Source organism: Thunnus thynnus, chromosome 7 (genome assembly GCF_963924715.1).
Source record: "Thunnus thynnus chromosome 7, fThuThy2.1, whole genome shotgun sequence".
NCBI classification, from domain to species: Eukaryota; Metazoa; Chordata; class Actinopteri; order Scombriformes; family Scombridae; genus Thunnus; species Thunnus thynnus.
This window is the reverse complement of record NC_089523.1, coordinates 29,752,358-29,776,935: the sequence shown is the minus strand read 5'-3', so window position 1 is coordinate 29,776,935 and position 24,578 is coordinate 29,752,358. Positions and strand designations below refer to the sequence as shown.

The 24,578-nt window shown below is 41.4% G+C and overlaps 1 protein-coding gene across 6 annotated transcripts in view; it reads right to left on the bottom strand.

Annotated features, from left to right (window-relative positions):
• mark4b (MAP/microtubule affinity-regulating kinase 4b) overlaps positions 1–24,248 on the bottom strand; it is a 53,485-nt gene extending 29,237 nt beyond the window's left edge. For 2 of the 6 annotated variants that reach the window (XM_067595426.1, XM_067595431.1), the window contains exons 1-3: positions 23,096–24,246; positions 4,970–5,167; positions 3,763–3,816 (exon numbers count right to left, since the gene is read on the bottom strand). In XM_067595426.1, coding sequence (XP_067451527.1) covers positions 3,763–3,816; positions 4,970–5,167; positions 23,096–23,143 — 300 coding nt within the window. In that variant the 5' untranslated portion in view covers positions 23,144–24,246. Of the gene's footprint in view, positions 1–3,762; positions 3,817–4,969; positions 5,168–23,095 lie in introns of all 6 variants that reach the window. The other 4 variants (XM_067595428.1, XM_067595430.1, XM_067595429.1 and 1 more) reach the window with 4 other exon arrangements.
• Between the last annotated feature and the right edge of the window lie 330 nt (positions 24,249–24,578).

Here is a 24,578-nt window from a genome sequence, read left to right as displayed (position 1 = left end):
ATTCCTTCACATTTTACTAACTAACTAAAACAACTAACTGATTAATTGAAACACTTTAAAGCTACACTAATGATTGGGAAACTGACTCCTCATATAAAAGAGGCAGAAAGTCTCGATCATCTTATGATGATTTATAGACTAAACAAAGAACTGACGAATCCAAAAATGATTGAGAAATTGATGAATAATAAATATAAACATTAGCTTCAGCCCTAGTTTCTAAATTATAGAGAAGGACGTCAGGAAAAAGAGACAGACGGGGAGAGAGAGGGTTTGTGAATGACAGGAAGTGTCACCTGGCAGCATGTGCAGTGTCCTACACTAACTACAACAAAATGCTGACTGGACAGGGTGCAACTGGCAGCCCCAGCCCTGCGCTATGCAGCACTAGACCACTACCACGCTGCTGCAGCACACACACACACACACACACACAGCACTGTAGCAGCCTTGTTAAAACCAAGGTTTCAGCTTAAAGATATGAAGAGCTGATTGGTGTTGTAGTTAAGTAGGCATCTCGCTGTTGGAGCAGACGGAAAATGATGCTCTGGGACAAAAAAAGGTAAATCTCACAGCTGCTGTTTGGCACAAGCAGGTCTGTGTTCCCACAGCAGGATAATCACACACACAAAGCATGCGCAAATACACCGACAAACCATCCATCACCCCAGTTTCACCTCTGTTAAAAAGAGTCAATAGTTTATCAGGTGGTGATAACCCTCTGGCTGAATGTTAACTGTGCTGTAAAAGTGTGTTTTTGTAGACTATAACTCCAAAATAACTTCAGGGACATTATGATGGTACTTTATAAAAGATGATTCAATAAAGACATTTTTAAAGTCTGGTTTTATGTGTTTTTCTGAGATACAGAATGCTTAATGGCTCAATGGCTGCTTTAAGCTATATGTAATCTTTTGGCAATGAACACTTAATATTCTTAAATACGTTACAAGTTTAGATTTCACAGCTGCTGGTGGATGCAATCTGAACATTTATCCAATCCTTGATCAAAATAATCAAATATTTGTTTCTCCTTCTGTATCTTCTGGTTTTTAACTGACCCGTTAAGTAAATATGTGCCAGAATCTCCCTGTGCGTCATCGTATGAATATGACACAGGGTGGGGTGGAAAACGACTCCTTTTGTGGCTAAATTAAGTTTTAAAATTGTTGCGCAGAAACGTCGAGTTCACGCTGTTATCTGATGTTATTTCCAGGTGAAACAGGATGCCAGGAAGGGTCATAAAACAGAGCAGAGGAGTTTAAAGAGTCTATGGACCATAACAGACATAGTTTATGGGAAGTGACTCAATGCTTTGCCTGACTTAAGAATTGTTAAAGTGGATAAGGGTTAGAAGTGAAACCAGGAACTAAAAGAAATGGGATTTTGACAGCAGAATGAGAAACTACATTGTGATATTAAGATTTGTTTTGTTGTTGTTATTTTGAAGTTAACAGTGAGAGCAGCGGCGTGATAAACCTGCTGTCCTGTTCTGTATCTAGGTCAGGTGGACCAACTATCGCACAGAGCCAGACACCATCAATAACCCAACTCTATGATATCAATAGAGTCAAGCCCGGACTGGTTAGCTAACCAGCTGAGTATTCATCAATAGGCTGACTGGCTGCGTGCGTGTGTGTGTGTGTGTGTGCACGGTGATAAACTCTGAAACAAAGTAAACTCTGAACAAAGAGGTGACTTGTATGAACTGTGAGAGCGGAGCTTAACACACACACACACACACACACACACACACACACACACACACTAGATTAGAACTATCCCTAATGACAAAGAGCAAAGACGTCAGAGAAATGATGTCATTCGTACCAAAAATCCCACCTGAGATACAAAAGTGAAAAATTTCACAAGGCAACATTACACCATTAGCATTTTATCCATGAAAGGAACAAAATATTATGGTTAACTTCCCTATTACGCCCACTTGCAACTTCTGAGTCAAATTTAAAAAAATGCATCATATTTTTTTGCTGTTTGATGTTTCTTCCAATGAAGCTGCTTGTTCCAGAAATGACACTTTTTATTGTGAGTCAATCGGATTTGTCAGTATTGAGTTATGGAAGCATATGTGTGCAAAAAAACTGATTTTGGTAGCCTCAGAAAATAAATTTTTTTGCATATTTCTACTCCTATTTTTGCTAAATACTCAATATTTATCAAAATTTAAGAGATAAGTGATTTGAATATCACTTGGATCAGAAAGACTGTTTCTTTTGAAATCAAAATATGAGTTTTAGCATGCTAGCAAAATATATTATATATATTATTTGTCATTCTGATAATCATTCATAAGATGTAACAAACATCTGAACTGACAGAAACGTTGAAAAGCTTCATGTGCAGCTGTGTCTCAACTGTTTTAGTTCCTACACCACTCACTCTGCACACACACAGATCTGTCTTTTAGCTAATGTGAGAGTGACTAAATCTGGCTTTGTTCTTTAAAAAAAACAACATTTGAGTTCTGGAGATTTCAGTCTCAACACCCGATCGAGCGTCCATGTTTCATGTCAACGCTGGCTGAACCAAAGCTGCTGTGACACTGAATGACATTACAGTGTTCTCCAGTGAATGATGTAAGATGTGTGGTTTTTTTTCCTGTGAGAAAACTGTTTCAGTATTTTTTTTTTTTCTTCTTCATTTTCACAGAATATTCTCACACTTTTTTTAAAGCATTTATTTTTCTGGAGGTGAATATTCCAACTGACAAAGCTGGATGGAAAAACACTTGAAAACAGTCTGCAGGCCTGAGGCTATGTTTCTCACTCAATTTTGTTTCATTAGATCACTCTCAATGAACACGCACACACATACACACACACACACACACACACACACACACACACACACACACACACACACAAATGGCCACAGCAGGCCAAGTTCAGACAGGAGTTAATACATGACCCCAGATCTCATAAGACAAGCACACAGTGACGTACGTTAACTTAACCCCTTTAACCTAGTTAGTTCCAGAGGACAAATGCTGGTCATATTATATACAATGCTTCATTCAAAGCCATACAATACAAAACTGTGACTTCACTTCCTGGAGATGTCCGGACTGTCTGCATGAAACCATAATGCCCTTTATCAAACAGAAGCGCTAAGCTGATAAGAGGGATTTTCGCTGCACCCACTTCTAGTTAACACATTTTGTTGTCTCAACACTTAAATCCTCACTGAACCGACGAGTTTTTACAGCTGTCAGTAACCGCTTCCTCAACACTGAGTTTCACATAACAACTAAATGGTCAAAGTTCAGACGGCCGCTGCACGCGAGGGTCATTTGAGAGTTACGACCTGAGGCAAAACAACACGTGAAGACGCTACTGTGCTGGCTGAGTGCGGTCCTGATGCAACACAAATGCAAATAAACGCACCTAATCTTTGAGGTCTTATCTACAGGGGTCAAGCAGCTATAGAGGTTAAGTAGATAAAGAAGTAATAAAGCACAATAAAGAAGTAAGATAATGTTGCTTTTGTAATACAAGAAAAAAAAACTTGTAGGTAGTTTATTTCTGCTTAAATGAAAATTAGGGGATCAACTCATCGGTTTGATGTAATTAGGCTGAAAAACCCTTCAGCTGGGATGTCAACACAATGATGACAAACTTTGTATTCATCTTCTACATTCACCTGCAACTGAGACACACCAAAGTCTACACACGCGCACACACACACACACACACACACACACACACACACACACACACACACACAGTCCCATGTGTCACTGACCTTCTGTAGGCTGGTTGGGTTGAGTTGTGTTTTATCGATGATCTTTATTGCAACCTGGGAGGAAACAATAGAAAAAGAATTAAACAAAAACAATTAAACAAAGAAAATATATTAATTTTGCACTAAAAGTGGCTAATATGTTGCAACAATCTTGGTAATTTTGCTTGAAAACTGACTTTAAATGATTAATTGATTATCAAAATACCACCTGTTAAATTTTTAATAGATGAATTGACTAATCATTACAGCTCTAGTTGTGTTTATTATAAACTTTAGTTTGCAAACTGCGTAATGCTGTTGTCGTCTTTATCAGAGTGGTTGGTAGCTGCTGAACAATGTGCACTAGTGCAGACTCCAATATCTGGACTTTATAAACCATGTATTACAAGAAAATTCATTTTTAGCACTAGCATTAGCCTTATCCAACCTGTAAACATGACTGTGCTAATTTCCTGTTAAGTAAAAGTTGCCTGAGAAAAAGACAAAAAAGTTCAACATACAGTGTTTTGCAGCACAGAAGCTAAAATCCACCTCAAAAACCAACAAGGCTTCATAATAGGCTTAACAAGATGTGGTAACCGGGTCAAAGACTGCGTCAAACTAACACTGTAAACCACCAATATATGACTGTCTTCTGCTTCATGTGGGTGAAACACAACAGCTCTCACATGACCGAGCCAGCGGCAGACGCAAGAAGTTTCTACTAAGCCGAAGGAGTTATCAACTCAACTAGTGTTGATGTAGGTCAGAGTTTTATGAGAAGAAAGAATACAGTGTATAAAAATACAGACTTACAACCCACACAAAAGAAAAACATGATTGTGTCTCTTCAAAAGGTTTAAGGCCCTCACTGTGCTGTGAAGTGAGACAGACATGGCTAGCTAAAAAAGCTAACAGAAAGTGCTCTGAATTCAGTGGAACAGCCCTTTAAAAACCCCCATCTGTAGGGCTGAGTCACAGGATCCTGTTCTGTTCTCCCTCCCAAAGTCTGGTATTCACCGAGGAGTCCACTTCAACTTTTTTTTTTTTTAAATTCATCCTCATCAATCCCAGTACGCAGGACTTTACTGATACTTTCCTTTGCTCATGGTGGAAAAGTTAGCTTGCTTCCAAAAGCAGAGACAGATTTCTGCATTTAACACGGTAGAAGATGTTGAGGGGGAAATCACCACCACCGCGGTCATCATCGTCTGTATACTACACTCACCTCTCTGCCGGTCAGTATGTGTCGTGCCAGTTTGACCTTAGCAAAGTTGCCTTTGCCGATGGTTTTGAGCAGCCGGTAGTTTCCGATGTGCGGATGCTCGTCTGAACACAAGGCGATGGAGTTACGACATCGGGCTCCGAGCGAGCGGCTTGACCAGCCGGTACCCTTATCTGAGCGGCTGGCCGACAGGGAGGTATGCTGAGGAGAGAGAGAAAGAGAGAGAGAGAGAGATGAAGAGTCAGTATAACAAAACCAACCGAACACTGTGCCTGTCGTTTTTTAATAAAGACATTTTCCATCCATCGTCTGTTTTAGTTGGCCTTTGTAAATGTGTTATTATCTATAATTAAGCGCATCATTTCCTTCGTACTCAACCGCAAAATGTTTATAGGAAGTTAGAATATCTACCTGATAATCTTGAAGCAATTATAAGACTCACTCACTCCAAATTTTAAAGCAAGAGGAAACTGTAGGACTATAGTCTTATGTATATAGACGAAACAGATAATAGCAGTTTTATCCTTAAAATAAACAAATGGTGTCCCTCCTCTTCATCATTTAACTCTTGATATGGACTGAAAGTTTGAAAGTTCATGTTGTTATTGTTGCATCATCTGTTAGTTTTAGTGGTAGTTATGAGTAAAAGAGAGGCACACCCTCCTCTTAGTCATATAACATAATTTGAGTGACCGACAACTCAACGTGACCTCGATGCTATGCCTGTAGTCATGTGATCGCGGCCTGGTACCAGACACCCGAAGGTGAAAAGTTACCCAGGCCACATATGAAATCTGGTTTGACCTCACATAGTCTGCATTCCTCACATTCATGTGTGGCTGTGAGTGAGGTCACCGGTTGTAAGACACGTGTTGGTGTGACTGGACGAAGGTGAGGTGGCAGCAGCGCATTGATCCGCCCTGGAACACCCGACACCGATTCGCACGACAAGCTCCGGTTTCACACCGACGCTAACCGGGAGCTGAGCATAAACAGTCTGTGAATCACCATCACCATCTCTTTACTACTAAGAGAGGTGATCGGGATGATAGTGACAGATTAACAAGCTTAAATAAGGAATGACAAACAGGAGGACAAATTTAAAATATTACATCACTGGCACATCCAAATTCACAGTTTTACACAGGCATGAATATTCCTAATGCCATGAATCTGAAAGGATGCAGCTTTCAGTGATTTCTGTAGAAGTAGATGAATGGGAAAGCCTGAGAAATAAAAAAAATTAATAAAAATCTGTGATATATTTAAGGTAGAATGAGAGACAATTAACCTGCAGTCAAGTTATAATATGTTACACTGATGTAATGAAGTTTAGTCAAATAAAAAACTACTTAATTAGAAAATCTGCTTCTGAAATAATGTGTGTTTCCATATTTACAAACTTCAACACTAACACAGTTATTTCATACTTTTTCCCCCCTTCAACCCTCCACTTTTTCCAAAAATAGAAACTCAGTCTGACCCCACCTGAACTGTTTTTACGTCAAGTGTGTTCTGAGGTCTCGCAGCATAAACATCAAACTCTAATCCCTCCGTCTGCACTCCTGCGAGCCCCTGAGCGGAAAAAGAAATGTCCCACAGAGACGAAACTAGCTTGAACTTTTCATCTGTAGTGGGGATGACATGAGGAGCGAGGAAACGAGGAAGAACAGGAAGCACCAGAAGCATCATAGTCATACTTCAGTTCCCGTCTTTAGGACTCACTGTCATTAAAACAAATGAGTTGTATTAACTGTATCGTTTAAATGTCCGTTCTTGGCTTTCGGTTGCTGATTCCCACTAAAGGCTGGAACCACATGTTGACTCGATTACGTCAGTTTGCGTGGTATGTGTCGATGCGTCGCACTGTTTATGTTCGTTCCCAAATATAGCGACTCCCACTTCTGGACATGCTGAGGATGAGACTTTATCCAAAAAGGCCTGACCCAATTTTTTAAAAGTGTGGGAATTCTTTGCACAGAGAGCTAATAAAATGGTGCTCTGCATGTTTTGTAAAACTGAAACGGCCTACCACAGCAGCACAACTGCTATATGTGAGACAGCAGTGTGAGTATTTGGACTACTGCAGTGAGTTTTGCTGATAGTTGGTCGGTAGCCAGTGCCTGGGAGTCGTTGTTGAGTCCTTATCTGTTTCAGACAAGAACTCAACAAAGACTCCCTACAGCAGATGCTAATGGCTAATGTGGCAACGCCGCTTTCCAGCACATTTCCACGTCGTAAGCAGTTTGTTAATGCACATATAAAACTAAATGATGAAGATTTCCATTAACGTAACGCTGTAAGTCTGTGTCAGCAACCATTTGCAGATAAATAATACAAGTGCATTTCAGATTACAATCAGCACTAGCCATTAAAGTAAATCATACTTAACACTATCTACGGTGATTAATAGCAGAATAAAGTAAACAACACCTTTCCTAATTAGGCTGCATAAATCTTAACTGTTGTGATGAATAGTATCATTAGTTAAAAGTTAAAGTTTGAAATGGTTTCCTCGTTCATAGATTTCATGTTAAAATATGATCTTATTGTTTTTATGTTGGGAATTTTTATTTGTAAAATAAGTTTTTATATGAGAAAATGCTTGAATAAAAAGGTTGAAAGATTAATAGTAAAAGTTATTGTTATTATTTAGTGGTAAGTTAACCAATGGATTAATCTACTCATCAGAAAAATAATCAACTAATCGAAAAAATCGTTAGTTGCAGCCTTAATTTCCACCACTTTTGCGAGCTAAAACTGAGAACTGCTAGAGTTGTGGCAGTGATACTTTGGTATTTTGTGGCTGATAAAACTGTTGTCAGTCAGTGAGATTCATTCTACAACTCGCACTATTTTTACCTTGTAGGATACATGTGAAAGTCTTAGTTTCATTTTGGCTCATGCTGCATTAGTAGAAGTGACCATGAGGTTGTAAACGGTACCTGGACTCACGAGTAATTTGTTAAATAGAAGAATATTCTGTTCAAAAACCTTGTATTTAGTGGTTGTTTCTTGGTGTTGGTTTCCAATGAGTCCTATTAAAGTCCACTGCGTCTCTCTGATGAGAACTGAGGGATGCCTGTTGTGGCATTTGGGGTTTGGGTTATTTGGTGCAACCTGAGAAGTACTGGCATTGTTTTCATTGGACCGAATCAACCAAAAGAAAAAAGAAGAAAGAATTCCTGAGGGACGTTACCTGGAATCACCTGCTTCACCACAATACAATCAGTATGTAAACAAAGGCGGCGGTGGGATTATACTGTTGCAGTATAGTGATATGTATAGATTAATACAGTATACAGGTGAAAACATGTCGAGTGAGATACTGTAATATTGTGGAAAAAAAAGGCAAATACAGCGCTCTAAGAGAAACTCGTGCAACTCATGACAAGCCCTCAGCACAAACAACTCTCTATTTCCACAGTCTGAGAGCTACACGAATACTGAGAAAGAGAGAGAGAGAACAGACGTCTGATAAAACCACATCACCTTGAGATGCACCCGATGTGGTAAACACTGAGGTCAGAGCACAAGATCAAAGGATTTTCCAGCACAGACACATAGAGAAGGGCACAGACTCAGACCACTGATAGTATAATACTAATATTACCAACACTATAACTACCATTAATGTTATTAACATTAAAACTCAAGTAGTAAACACATCTGTACAAGTGAAATTATGACCCCCCTCCCTCTTTCTCCATTGACCTGCTCCTGTATCCTCTCCTCCCTCCCATTCGTTCATTCAATCGCCGAGGAGACTTCTGATTGGCTGTCTGCATCTTTCGAGCCCTAGATCCTCTCCCAGCATCATTTGGGACAGAAAGGGCTGGAATCACCCCTCCTTTCTTTGATCTCTTCTTCAGTCCTTCAGTCTTACATCTCTTTTTCTATTTCCAAAACACACACCCCCTAAACAATTTTAAGTAAGCGGTGAGAAAAATTATTTATAGGACGGCGAGCAGAGACAGAGGAAACAATCTGTCTGTGTTGGGAGCGACTGCCCATCAGAGTTGCCCCGTGAATCGTAAAGTTAAGTTCCAGTAAACAGAAAAAAGCCTCCAGTGTGACATCAAAGCGCATTTATTTAGAAAGGAAAATGTGCAAAACACATGCCAACAAAAGCTGAGCTAAAACTAACTACAACCAAGTCAACACTGGCAGCCAGACGCGGCGTGTAACAAATATTTACGTTTGAGTCATTGTTTAGCTACAGTATGCATCTCTCAACATGAAGATAACTACACACGTCAGTCATCGAGGGTCCAACCTCGGTGATTTCTGAGCTCCGAATAGAAACGAAGCACAAAAGCGGCCGCCACGCAACACGAACCGAACAACACAAGCGTAACAATAAGACTGAAAGTGATGGCCGCAGCAGCTTTCATGGATTTTAGAGGAAGTGCTTTCCATTATTGACTAAAACTCTACTGAGTTTTGTGCATTACATAGATTCTGAACGGCGTTGCTAAAGCCACCCAGAAGAATAGGTTCCTCCACCTTCATTTTCATCTCCTCTTCACCCTTCCCCCCCATTAATTCACCCCTTCTTCTTCTTCTTCTCCTCCTCTCTCTCCCCTGGCTCATCCCATCCCCCAGACAAATCAATTTGCCTCCCTTCCTTCTATTCTCCTCTCCACCGCCTGGACCCGCCCTCTCTTTTGTCTCGCGCCGCTATCTTCATTTTCAGCGACCTCACATCAATTTGAGCTTCACCCTCTCCCACCATCCACCCTCCCCTCCCCCCCTCCTCCCGTCCCACATTCTCCTTTCAAGGAGCGCGGTCCATCGATTCACCCACTCCTTCTGATTACCACGCAGTTTCATTCAGGAGGAGGAGGCCTCTCTCAGAGTGTGTGTGTGTGTGTGTGGTAGAGTGAGGTGTGATATACATGTAGGGTGACGTTTGGTATAGAGGATGGGTGGAGGGCTGGTGGATGGTTGTGTGTGTGTGTGTATGTGTGTGTGTGTGTGATTTGCACATTCAGCAAACAAGCTGCACCTTGTCCCTGCAAAGTGAAAGAAATCCAATTCTTTGAGACGAAGCCCTGCATTCCTAACTCGCTTTGCGCTCTTGTCCTAAACTCTCTGCTCTGAGCTGGTCTGCTGCTGGTGAAACAGAGAGTTAACCCGTGCTATTATGCTAAAATCAAAGTTGTCTTTAATATTGGTTGCTATTTGAGCTGCATACCCCCCTCAGTCTAATGAAAATCTTTACATAAATCCTGATAAATTTCCTGGTTAATGTCATTATGATGATTTGTGTGGATGATAAAAATGGATTTTCAGTTCTTTTTGAAACAAAACTATCCTGAAACATCAGGTTTGTCAGCTTTCTTTTGACCCTTACTGCTAGCATGATTATGCTAACGATAGCAGGAGCTGATTCCAGGGTGGAGGTTCAAGTTAACTTGTGGTGGTTTTATAAAAAAAGCTATTAAAGTCATAAATGCAATACTGACACCAAGCTGTCTCCTGTCACTGACTAAATAAAGTCAATTATTCCTTTTAATTCTTGTGAAACTAACAGAAATGACAGCTTGATGTCATTTCAACAACAATACTCCAAACATGTGAGTGTGACAGTCAGATCAGCCCTGACAACAACAGCAGCATTATCATCACCGCATCACGACTTTAAACACGATTAATTTACACGTTCACATTGTGTTAAAACCACTTTGTATCGAGTGTGAACTTCCTCTAAAAGAGTTAACACTTGTACAAGAGGTGAGAAGACTCTCCGAGCCATTAAAGCAGCGGTTAGGTGCAGCGTGTCTGCTTCTCTTCTCGAACAGTTTAACTTGAACTTCCTCCAAACCAGCAGTGAACCGGAGCTCCGTCCGGAAAAAGCCGGGACCCCCCCCCCCAATGTTTAGTTTTTTTTTTTTTTGGTATGAAACATCACAGATTCTGAACAGACTGTGCAGGGATATATTTAATTTACTTGACAAGTCTTTTTTCACAGAGGATCTGCAAAACTTTATGGCTCCAGCTTCTCAGATGTGACAAACTGCTGCTTTTACGTTCAATATTTTGGGGGTTTTGGACTGTTTGTCAGACATATCGAGATGTCACACTGTGCACAAGTATTGTGAGTAATTTCCATTTCGATTCAGTTTGATTTGACCAAACAATTAACCGATTAATCACAGAATTAACCTGCATATTAAACCAACAATAAAAATAACTGTTAGTTGCATCCCTAAAAGTGAACTCCCCCCTGAGGCATATCACAGACACATCATGAGGGAGCGCTTACAAATCATGAAAGACTGCTCTTAAATTTTTTTTTTTTTTTTTTACATCCTTCAGTTCGGAGTATAAAAGAATAAGTGTTGGCTAAAATATGTGGTGGCATGCACTGCGGTGGCACGCATGTTTGCATGTCTGACATTCCTTCAGCTAATCTACAGTACAGCAGCTATCTTCCATCTGTGCTGGTCTGTGTGGGCGTACGGCTGAATCCAAATGCATATGAATGGAAACACTTGTGATCCGGCTCTCTTCTGTTGAATATGTGCTTAATTTGACTGAACTGCTCGTCTTTTGTACGTCATAAACTCACAATAATCATCGTTTAAGCAGACAAACTCTGTCAAATTTGCTGCCTCTCTGTCATACATTAACAATTTCAAGCTACAGTCATATTCGTCATGTCATTTGCAGTCATTATATGAGTTTTTTATAGTAATTTAGGTAATTTTGCTTATTCTGTTATTGCTCTCACTCTGCACGTGTCAGCTCTGATGCTGATAATGTAAATGTGATTTTGTCCTTCTTCCTCGCTCTGTTATCATTGTATTAGATGAAGCTGGAGGAGCGGTGCGGTGCAGGGGGGGTAAGGGGGGGGGGGGCAGATAACTGCTACGTCAAGACTCACAGTGTGATGAGCACAAACATGTTACCAAACAATGGACCACGCCCTGAGGGAGGTGTCCTGCTGTTGCTGTTGCTGCTGTGTGGATGCACTGTCTAGTCTGAGTACGTCTGAGTGTTTGTGTGTCGGCAGGGAAGTATTGTGTAAAGACAGGATGTGTGACGTCGGTCCCCAGCAGAGAAAAAAAAAATGGCGTAACCTTGATCCCGCCCGTCCTCAGCCTCTTGCTAACACGCACATGCACTGTGCTGTGCTGTGTGCTGCGCTCGCACTGACAGTCCAGTTTCCTCTTCCTCTCTCTAGCCGCTGTGGCTCGCGGCCTTGTGGCCTCGTACTGGTGTGTCACTGGCCCTGACACACACCTCCTCTATCACACGCCCAAGCAGACAAACTGTCTCCATAACATAACAGAACACGGCAAAGAGATAACACTGTTGGAAAAGAGGCTCAGTTGACATTACATGACATGTTACTCAGATGTCATGAGTTCAACACGTATTGTTTCTTCCAGTCTAAAAGGTAACATGTGTAAAAATGGGAAAAAGAAGGTTGCAATCTCTCTAAAATGTTGTTATTTTTGATATCGCTTATGTAAAATGGAAATATGAAGGTTTAAGTGATAAAAACAGATCCAAATCAAAAGGTTAATATGTCTAATTTGAAGAACATGGAGCCCTACTGTATCTAAACCACTGATAAGACCTGAAATAACGTGTCATAAAAGTGGCTTAATACTGACAACTCTGCCCCACACATACTGCACATACCAGCCAATGATTACATCTCTTTAAAAATCTAAACCACTGGATCAGTTTAGGCATCGCAGTAGACTGGTAGATGCATCTCACGCAACCACAGTACCTGAGGTTTAAGTCTGACTGAACTACTAAAAATATAATTATGATTGTAAAAAAAGCAAATATCTGACATATTTTCTTTCTCAATCTTACACAATCCATTTCTTTGCTAAATCTTATCTCCAATTTGTCAACAGCTAAGCACATCTCTCAGTCATCCGTCATGAGTCAAGAGAGGCAGAAAGTTGCGTGAACTTCACTTGCGTCACTTCCTGTCCTGAAGACAGATGTCAGAGCGATGACAGCGGACTTCGACACTCAGCAGTGAGCGTTTCCTGGCAGGCCCCACAAGGAAGAGGGAGCTGCCAGAAAAACATGTCAGCGACCATGACGGACAAGCTGTCTTGACACTCGGGGGGCCGAGGCCTCGCTCGGCTTTTAACTATTATCAGATCGGATTTTCCCCTTTTAAAACACGAAGCATTTCATTTCAAATAATGGATCCGTTCTGGCAAAAACTAACTGCTCATTAGGCAAAAAGAATGTGGATTATGTCCATGATTAGATGTCTTTAGATAGCAGTCTAAGTCTGAGTTGTCTTTTTTCTCTTTTAATGGTTGATATTTACTATTGGAAGACACTTATTCTATTAGCTTAATGTTATTTATCTACAAAGCAAATCGATTTGTTTTCATGCCCGACGCTACTACTTGATTAAATCTTCACATGCTTTGTGAGACCCTGCTGAGAGTTTGTGTGCTCTTAAGATTTTCCAAGTAACGTGCACCAGTTTTCTAAAAAATCACTAAAATTCTTCCTGTGATTCAATCTGACTGATGAAAATCTGCTTACAATGAATCTGAAAACACTGAGTTATCCCGTTATTATTATCCAGCATCATGATCATAAACCATCATCATCACATAGAAACCTGATAGCGGCTCTCATGTCTCAGCTTTCTTCCACTTCAGCACTGACCACATAAAACCTTGATCTAAACCACAATAATTCCAGTCTTCCACTAGCGGTGAAAACCACTTTCGTTGAGTTTGTTTCACTTTCGTCACAGGAAATCATCGTTAACAGACAATAGCGTATTTTTTCTCGACTATTTTGGCAACACTAGATAGCAGACGGAAGAGAGCAGCAGGAAATGTGGGAGAGAAGTGCTTGTTTAATAGACGAAGGTCACGCTGGATCGAAACGTCCGTGAGTAACAGTGAACAGGCTGCTAATAGGAGTGCTTTAAGAGAGAGAGAGAGAGAGAGAGAGAGAGAGAGAGAGCAAACGACTAACTGTAACCCAAAAGCTTATGAGTCAAAATCAAAATGATTCCACCCGAATGTGAGTCCACCCTTCTTAAACAATCTCAACTTCCGATAGGCTAATTAAACAAAACATCACCTACATTTCATCTTCCTTATTTGCAGACAACAAAAGCAACCTAACAGCTGATAAGAGATCCTTTGGCTCCTGCCACACTCATTCAAATTTCAACCAATAACCATTAGCCAGACTATGAGTCAGACCAATTTGGCTGCACGGCTCCCCTTCTCTGACACGAACTATTGTATATTTCCCCTGGTGCGGGCTGAATTGCTTCTGTTCTGTGTGTCAAATACAGCACCGGTAGCAAAGGTACATTCATTTCAAAATTTAATTAGAAGGATAAAAACCCGTCGAGATGCTGCATCTTGTTTTTCGAGGAGGGTCCTCAGGCACAAAACATGAAAGTCAGAGTCAGGAAACAGTAAAGTTTTTTCATGACAGCACCAATCATGAAGGCTCCTCTCCTCAGTTTTAATGGCTTCATATATCATTAGATTAACCTGAATCTGCAAACTTACAGGATATTAATTACCCTGTGAGGCTCTATCTGCTATTCAACATCCAATTTAAAGACTCTCTCTAAAAGCATCAACATTATATGAACCTTTTCCGGCTAACGTGCTGAGAGATATCTAAATCCAATAACCGATATCAGACAGAGAATACAAAGATGAAGAGGACGAATACCCGGCATTGTAGGTTAAAGGCCTCCCTCCCCCTGTGTGACATTATCGGCCCCGATATGCAAAGTGTAACCGGATTCTTCAGTCTGTACAGTGCAGGATTGCAAACGCTCACACACACAGACAGACATGCTTTCTGTTCGCCTCTGGAGATCTGCCACATTACTCAGCATATCATTCACCACAACGCCGTTATCATCATCAGACCCGGGCCGAGTAAGGGTCAGATTTATTCTGTTTGGATCGACACCAGCGGATTAAAGAGCTGAGTCACTCCTCGGCTAGACCTCTGATTCTTCTGTCTGTGATGATCTGTTCTCTGCTCTGTGTCGCAGGATGCTTTGAGATACATTTTTAAGTCTCTACAAATGCAAAAAAGACGTGATTTTCTTAAAGATGAAGCCTGACAGGGCAAGAAAGAAACAGGTTGTAAACAAGCTGATAGTTTTGCCTGATTATCAAAAGCACTTTAAACCAAAATATGCACACACACACACTCTAAGTATGGTCAAAGCTGAAGCATACAGTGTATAAGATCACTATTTGTGTTCTTTACCCCATCAGACTTCTATTTAGCAATGCCACTATGTTCCCAGATCTCTGCCATTAATTTGATGAGTAAAACTATGACTATCACCATGAAGAATGGTGGCCAAAACCACAAAAACAAAACTGTATGCAGCATATTTTTCTTTTAAAGGATATTACATGCATCGTTTCTACACATGACTGCATCATCGGTGGAAACAGCTGGTAGCCTCCGACACATTTACTGTTGCTGGTTTTCACACTTTCACCGGATTTTCATTTGTTGCTCACTTCGGTCAACCTGAAAAAGTTGTTTTGATGTTTTCACACACACCCGTCCGTCTAACATTGTATGACTGTAAACTCTGAGTCACATCCTCTCTGAACTTTTCATTGAATGCCATATGTTCAAGCACCTTCCACCCTTTCCTTTCTCTACAGTTGTTTCTGCTGCTCCAGTCTGACACAAAACAACGTTGTCTGCACAACCTCTCGCAATAACTCTTCCTCTTCTTCTTACTCATACCAAAAGCAATTTATCTGTAAAGTCCAACCATGGGGGGGGAGGAGACAAGCTTTGTGAAAACAAAACAGACAGAGAGACATAACCTGCTTCGTAATATCTGCAGATATGACGACTGCAGATCCTAATTGGTTGAAACGAGGAATTTCAAAGTTAAGGTATTTTTTAAAAGTTTGAAACTAGCTTTTATCTGGTTTGAAAGAAAATGATCAAGACCAGAAATATTTTGTTGGTCAAGACGATTTTGTTCATGTATTTGTTTAAGAACTCATGACGCAGCAGTAATACAGCACCCACAATGCTATTACCCATTTAAAAAAGCAAAAAAATGTCCAAAAACCCTAAAAAGGAAAAACTGAAAAGGGAAATGCAATGATTGTGACAACGACTGTTCACAAGTTCTGTGCTTCTGCGAACAACAATTAAAAGTATATTCTTGTTGCAGGGCTGCTGCTGTCTGCAGGAGCTAATGGACAGAAACAGTGACAGCTGTTTCTAAAGCGGCATTTCCTCTGGTTAACAACAAGAGCATTACAACACACACACACACACACACACACACACAAACCAGATGATCAGATGATACGGTCTTTATCACGTATAGCTCAGAGTAAACAACATGAGACATGAAGTAGAAGTGCACCACAAGCAACTCAGCTTCCATGTAGTGACTATGCAAAAAAAAACTGATGAACATTTATAAAAGGCACGATATAGATTTGTCACTCTGTTACTTATGTGACTGGAAAGCGAAACACGTGGGTGGCATGAATGGGGGAAAAAAAATGTGTGTGGAAATACAGACACATGGACTACAAGTTTAAAAGTTTACATCTTCAGATTTGTGAAAAACCCAGACGACGCCTGTTAAAATGATGTAATCTATCCTGTATTAAATGCTAAATCTCTGTCTGACAAATCCATACGAGGCGTAGAGCTTCATAAAGCTCGACAGTACAGATGCAAACACACTTAGGAGAACAGGAAGAGCAGATATTGTATCCGCATGCAGCTCAGGCCTGAGGGCGGACAATGAGGCAGTCGGTAAGCCGACACCTGAAAGCCCACCAGCAGAAGAGCCTCGTTGCACAATGAACACAACAGACGTGACTGAGAGTGTCTACTATGTTTGCTGCTATATTTTTGCAATAATGTGTATCTGTGTGATATGTTTGTCTGCATGTGTGTGTGTGTGTGTTTCACAGTTAACAGAGACTCTACCAACAGTGTCGCACTTCACACAGAAATCTGATCTCCAGAAAACGCCACCTGTTCAGCACAGGTGGACTAAGAGTCGGGTTATGCTCCAAAGGAAGTCAAATGTGTTTCTCAGTTGTTCAAAATCATTGTGTAAAGAATGAAAAAAAAAAAAAGAGGGCTTGAAAGAGAGGTCTCCTTTCTCACTTCCCTCCGTGTGTCTGGCCAATCACAGCGCAATGAATGTCACATTGTTTGTTTTGAGGTTGAGGTCAGGCTCTCATACACATTGTTTAGATTCGGAGGGTGTATATATACGTGTCAGCTTCTCTGCGACCTACGGTTACCCAAAACATCCTCTCCTCTGCGTAGGCTGGGAGAGACGTTTACTTTCTGAGAAGCGAAACTTCAACTTAACTTGATGTTGGACTGGCGTGAGGGTGGGTGGGCGGGGGGTTTCTGAACCATCTGACAAGCAATTCTGGTGGAGTATACAGGCACTTTAACCCCTATGACACAATTACATAACAGCTGGAGGGACGGCAGAAAACCATGACAGTCACATTTGGATTATATGCTAAAAAAGTTAAAATTATATCTAACATTCCTAGAAACTGGACTGCTAAAGTACTTATACAATTTTACACACATACACATGTATACATACTACACCTGTGTAAACAAAACAGCCTTGCTTAAAGATAGATTATGTAAGATCAGAGGGCGGGGCTGTGTCGATCCACAACCGTGCAATTAACTTAATTAATTGTATCTGCATGCTTTTCATTTCACAAATGTGTTGGGCCATCAATGTAAGCCTTACTGACAGATTAACTGTATTACAGTAGATTTTACACAGTCTATATTCCCATCATACATGCTGAGTCTTAATGAATTTGCATTTGTTGCTTTTACATTCAATCAATAACGTTTTCATTAATGCTATAAATGTCAGCTTCTCATCCCTGACTGATACAACACAATAAAAACTCACTGCTCTAAACAAAATGTATCTGGTGAACAGCAAGTAATGTTTTCCAACAGCTGTAACAGCTTTTATTTGGCATAAATAAAGAACTCGGTAGTCGGCGTGATCAGCACAAAAGGAAGTTATGAGCACCACAGAAACCCAAACGTCATCCACATACACTCCGAGGAAGAAGACGCCGCAGTGGCCGCTCAGATTGATCGGAAAATTAATGTGGAAAGTTGAAGGGAAGGTAACTAATTCCAAGAAAATATATTTGAGCAAGGAATACTAATCCTGAGCAGGGGAAAAGTGAATACTCCAATTTCCCTTAAAAACCTGCCACTGATGTTCTCTTGAGCGAGACGTTTTTACAGCGAGGTCCGCTAAGCACTTAAGCTCTTTTCCCAGCACTGCCCTGCTTCTACAGTCATACACTTCTTTCATAGCTGTGCTACCGCAGTTTGCCGCTGCTGCCCGCTGTCAAGTGTCAGCAGAGCATCTGGAAGTGCGGCGACTTGCTCATGGGCATCGCAGTAGTGGCTGTTAAGACTACACAGATGGTAACTCAATCATCTCTCTGGGGTTTAAGCTGGAAGTTTCCCTGTAACCGGCCCACTTCTCTGACCTTTGGGCTACTGTTGCGCCCGTAACTGGAAACACATTTCAGTCGGGTTTAGCTGGCCGGCGTGCAAAAAAGCACACGTGAGTGAGGCATTGTGACCAATATAGGTCATCTAATATCAACCTGCCTAATTTTATACCGATCATACATGGTTCAGTTGGCCTCAGCAGACCAGATGATTAAAAGCCTGGAGTTGTTTATGACTGTATCTGGGGTGTTTCTAGGTGAAATGAATGCCATCGGGGGGGGGGGGGGGGAGGAATCAGAAGTGGGTGCCAGCTTTTGGGTAACAAGTCGTGACAGCGAGCTCATGAATCTTTCGCTTGTCCAGGGAACACAAAAGCCCTGCTCTGCGCCGCGGTGGCACACAGGGAGTCATGTTGGCTTTTTTTTTTTTTTTGTGAGAACCACACACAGCTATACATGTGAGCACAAGCACTCACCCACACCTACTATATGACTTCCTTTTCTCTCTCTAACACACACTGATAAAACCACATGACTAGCCCCAAGCAAAATAGTTTGTCCATTCCCACAGTGCAGCAGACACACAATGGATACCTGTTTATTACTCTTGTGAGTACCTTCACTAACTATATCCCAGCTCTGGACTTCACCACCACATTGACACTGACCTAAATTGGAATCTACAACTATAACCCTAAACCTAAATGGTCATTTCCCAGTTGATATGCATGTGACGCCGAGAAGAAAATAGCAAGAACAGAAGTTTAAATGCAAACGCTTGCAGGCCTGTAACAGATGCAGGTTTAGCAGGTTAGGTAATCGTCTGTGTGGAAACGAGGAAACAAGAGAGGAAGACAAACGCTATCACAATTCCTGCAGCTGATCTGAAGTTGACTTAAGACATTATTTTGCAAGGCAACACCAGATAAACCAGACTAATGTAATTCATGTGGACCAAAATGTGTTAGAGGTCACAAGGTGTTGAGGGAAAGAGACGATGTATGAGGTGGACGAGGTCCTTAGAGAATGGAAATATTCATAGGAAGGGAAAGTACACCACTAAAAATGTTACTTTGCACAAACAATAAAACTTGTTAAGCAAAAGTGGGTCATCTATGATGTACTCAAGGTACACATTTGTCTTTATAGAGGCAAGGCTGTCCTAATTAAGACTGAATATCTTTATGAGGACATTTGTCAGTAGTCAACCCATGTTAAGGAACTACAAATAAACTGTCCATCCCCCTTTTTCTATGTTTCAACAGTGATGTTTCTTGTGCCAGATTCAGCTGCTTCTTTGCTAGCTAGAAAGCCAAAAGAAACAGGCGTAGACAAATCAATATTGGATATCTGTACATGAAGTCACAAAGGTTAAACTTAATGTTTCCTCATGAGGTGAGGAGCTGGTTTCTTCAAAATGTGTGTTTGTTTTAGTCTGACAACAACACATTTTTCTTTTTATCTACAAGACTGTTGAACAATTTTATTAGCAAAGAAGATTTAACACCTTTACAACCAATGAAGAAGAATGTAATCCTTCCATTTATGGTCAAAGAAACACTAGCACAGGTGGATACCATCATTACTGGAACATTTTTACTGGTCCAACGGGTGAAAAGAGGAGAAGGATGGAGGGACTCTGGATCCAGGAATTGATGGGAGACAGAAGTAAAAAAGGTGGGGTAACTCGAGAAGAGAGGAGAAAGATTGAACAGATGTGAGGCAACGGAGGGAACAGAGAGTACGAACATGCAAATTGTGGACCCTGGTGTGAAAGTGCTGGCTGTCGCGTCATGAATGCTGTGACTGAATTTTAACTCAACACAGTGATAATGATCTCAGAAGATAGCGAAGCCACGGGAGGATGAATATCACGGGTCGGGTTGTGTAACGGTGTGTTTATGATGGTCTACGCTCCGCAGGAGGTTATGAAACAGCATGAAAAAGCAATATATTCACTTTCTGTGTCACATGCATAGTACACGCATGCAAGCGCAGACATGTTTAAACACAAATATACGCCCACAAACACACATACATCAAAAACTAATTATGTGCCGTCACGCATACCACTCCTACGGTAGCTTCTCTTCTGACCTCTACACAGCTTGCAAACATTGCTGTCTGCAAGAAGTGATGATGTTCAATGTCAAGATCGACATCAAAGCTTCAGACAACGTTCAGTTTTAGCGAAGCCATTAGCGAAGGTAAAAGAATCTATAAGATATTTGCTTGTTTCTTGTCAAACACGTTCATGAAACAGCTCTTAAGTTAATGATAAGAGAGTAGTTAAGTGGTTTCTTGGATGGAAATGGTTCAAAGCAGTTGTGTTCATCTATATTACATTATAGGTTGCATCATGAAAGTGCATATAGAGTTTGAGTGAACACAACAAGCCATCATTCTAACGCCAAACAGTCTTAATCTGGCAAAAAGTTGAAATGACAGAAAGCGGAATAGTAGCACTAAAGGAAGGTCACAACTTATATTGTGGCTAATGTTTTGATAAATACAAGAGACTGTTAGAGTATGGATTAAGTACAGACTAAAAGACCGTCTGAGAAAGCACGCGAGCAAAAGGACTTTGCATGTGTTTGTTGGAATGGACAAGGGCGGGTGAAGAGGGCTTGGAGCGGGAGGGGTAAATGGGGATATGGAAGACCCCCCGCTGTTGCCATGGTAAGGTTGCTAACGAGAGTGGCTTGTGACTGAACGAGCGCAGGCATCATCCTGCTAGCTCCACCTCAAAGCCAAATAGTTTATACCCTTGCGCTGCTTTTATAAAAGGATTCCTCTTTTACAAGCTTGGACACCACATGTGTACTCAAATACACTCAACCACAAGCAAACTTTAGACAAACATGGAACTGTAGCAAACACTTAACAGGCGCTATTATTGGTTGCTTTGTATGGAAGAAACTGGTTTATCACTCCTGCGACTAAGTGAGTTTACCGTTATTATGATAAAGCTTCTTTAATCTGATTATTATTATAATTGGAATAAAAAGGCTACATCTAAATGCAGCATCATTTTTAAGAGTCCTACATTTGGGTGTGGCCTGACAAGAACTATCCAAACAAACCACAACAGGTTCATATGAAAATATTAAATTAGCCTACCTCCTGGATTCTGCCACCTCTAAACGTGCTTCTGGATCCCGGCATGGACTACAGGCAATAAACACCTATCTGTAACAATCTGTAGTGAGCACGGCAGGTTGGCGGCATCTCTCATGTATAGAGTGAATGTCCCTGCACAGAGGAACCTAATCTTTATGTATGATTGCATGTATTTTCCCATGCTACCATTCATATTACAGTCTACAGTCAGGATGGGAAACAATCTTTCAGGTAGAGCGTCCCAAACAGAGTGTGCCATACACTGTTTAAGGTCAGTGCGATCGCCAAGGAGACCAGCTAATCTTTGGATAATTTCTGTGAAACAACACTTATCGGTGGCTGTCACTGACATCACATGATGGCAGGAGATATTGGCATGATATCTAAATAGCAAACATTCAAGGATTGGGATAGTGACAGTCTGTCCTTTAATAAAAAGGAGGAAAGTATTTTGTATTTGGTGAGTTGTATCTTTTATTGAGCACTTCCAATCTAAAGGGAGTCAGTGATGTTTCGGGGTGTTTGGTTTGCTGTAAGCTAGGTGCCCTTGAGATAAAGGTGGAGACTCTCTGAACAGCTGCATTGCTGATGTCAATATGTGGTTAAGGGGGGATGTTAGACAGAAGCTCACATCTTTACAAGCTGGTGGAGAAGCATCAATACATACAAATATAATTCTGTAAAATGCTTCAGAAAACCAATCAACTCAAAGCCCCGTCCCCTCTCGTATAACAAAACCCAGACGCTGCCACAGACACAGAAAAACGTCAGCAGGACAAACCGGGCTAGCCTGACACAGCAGATTTTGCAATATTGTGCTGCCCACTGAGCTGCCTGTCACACAGTTTCATTAAAAGGGGAAACTGGACAGACTAGACTGGGTGGAAGGGTGGTGGTGGTAAGGGGGGGACAGAGAAGATAAAAAGCTAGAAGGAAGGTGATGGAGGAGTGATAGACTGACAGAGGAAAGGGGGTGGGTGGGAGGGATGGGTGCAGGCCAGGGCGGAGTGCTGGGTGGCCTTGCATCAGATGCATTAATTATTGATCAGCTGGGAGCAGACAAACATGCGCACTGAAGATATCCCTTAATTAATGGAGGTGGAGGTGAAAGTCTAGGAGGATTTTTTTAAGGCAACTCCTTTAATAAAATTGTGCATTTTTTTGCATGAGTGTGTAAAGAATGTTAACATACACAACTCTGCATCCCACTATCTCTCATCCATGTTTTCCCATCTCCATCCCGGCCAGCCTATGTGTGTGTGTGTGTGTGTCCAATTACAACCCATCCCAAATGAGCCAGGAGAGATTAGCCTGTCTGTGTGGCCTTGCTTGATTGCAGCTGCTCTTCGCACATGGCAGACTAATCTCTGGGCCTAAAGGTTTATTATTATTTACCATTTTTCTTCAGAAGCACTATAAAAACCTACTGGTTAACTATTTCTGCTGCTAGAGGTGACAAATAGAGGCCTTGTGTTTTTGTTTTGTTTTAAATTTTTTATTTACTTACATGGTCCGGGTTCCGCTCGTTCCCAGGCAGTGCCGTGCGTAAAGACATGTTTGTCCCTGAGTGCGCTTCGCTGTCCAGGAGAAAAACAATAAGCAGGCTGTAGGTTTGTGTGAACACACTGGGTTAAACCCCTTCTGGCAGTCAGTCACACCAGGCTCTGTGTATCAGGGAGAAGGAAAAAAAAACAGCCTCTCTTCTCATACAATCTTCATTGTCATAGTCCGTGAAGGCAGCACAGATCACCCAAGACAGTGATCCAGCTTAAATTGATGCGTAAAAAAAAAAAAAAAAACTGGTTAGCTACATCCACCTCATGTCTTTTCTGATGTTGTAACAGCCCGGCCTCATTTGAGAAAAAAACAAGAGAAACAAACAAACAAACAAAAAACAATAGCCCAGACTGAACCCCCCCACTTGGCTTTTCACTTTCCAGACATTACCGTACCATTTCGGTGGACACGTTAACAAAACAATCCCGGTGGTCACCGATTGACTTTGAGCTGCGACGTCTTCTGAGGAGAAAGGAAAGCGACCATTGAAGTGACTGAAAGGGACTAAAAAGAGAAAACACACAGCCGAGGGCTCCTGCGACCACCACGGGTCGAGTTGAGGAAAAAAAAGGGGGGAGTTTCTGTTTCTCTGTTAGCTAGCTAATATGATTTTTCTTCTGGATGACAAACGTCAAAACGGTGACTCCCGCGGAGAAACTGTCACGGAAACAGAAGCAGGAACCGTCTGAGGTAACATTTCAACACACCGACAGATGTAACGGGGCCGCGGGAGATAAATCAATGGGTAACTGCGGGTGTTATGAAGAAAGCGGCGGATGTACAGCCTTCCAGTCAGCCTCCGGTTCTTCCTCTCAGTCCAGTCCGCCCTTAGCTCCTCTCATTCGGTTTGGTTGAAAGAGCTGTCGCGGTGAACGTAAAGTCGCCGGCGTCGGAGGAGCAGCGGCGGAACACGAAGATTTGTCCGCTGCGTGTCGGAAACATATCATTTGTTTTCTGTAAAAGAAGGAAGAAAGAAAACGGGATCCCCCCCCCTTCCACCTCCCGAAAAACACAGTGACAAGAGAAAGAGGCAGACGGACGTCAGCGGCGATAATAGGCAGGGCTGCTGCGTCGGTGGCCGCGCACGCGCATATACACACGCGCGCTTCTCTCCTCTATTGGTCATGCTGCCTTCAGGTACTCCTCATAAACTCAGGCTTCTGAGCTTCGAGGGTCTTAGCTAACACTTGATTATGAATTTAAGTCACAATTAACATAATTATAACTTAATTTTTAGACATCTTGTATGTAAACATAAACAGAAATAAAGATTCTCCATTATTTTCATGACAAAATGTCATGAGTTTTACCTTCTGGAGGTCAACGTCTTTATCAACGTCTTTTTCTCCTAATATCTTTATCGCCTCCTGGTGGCTAAATCTATATCTATTCATTTTCCCAGAGGCAAAATTGTGACATTTCAACATTATTTC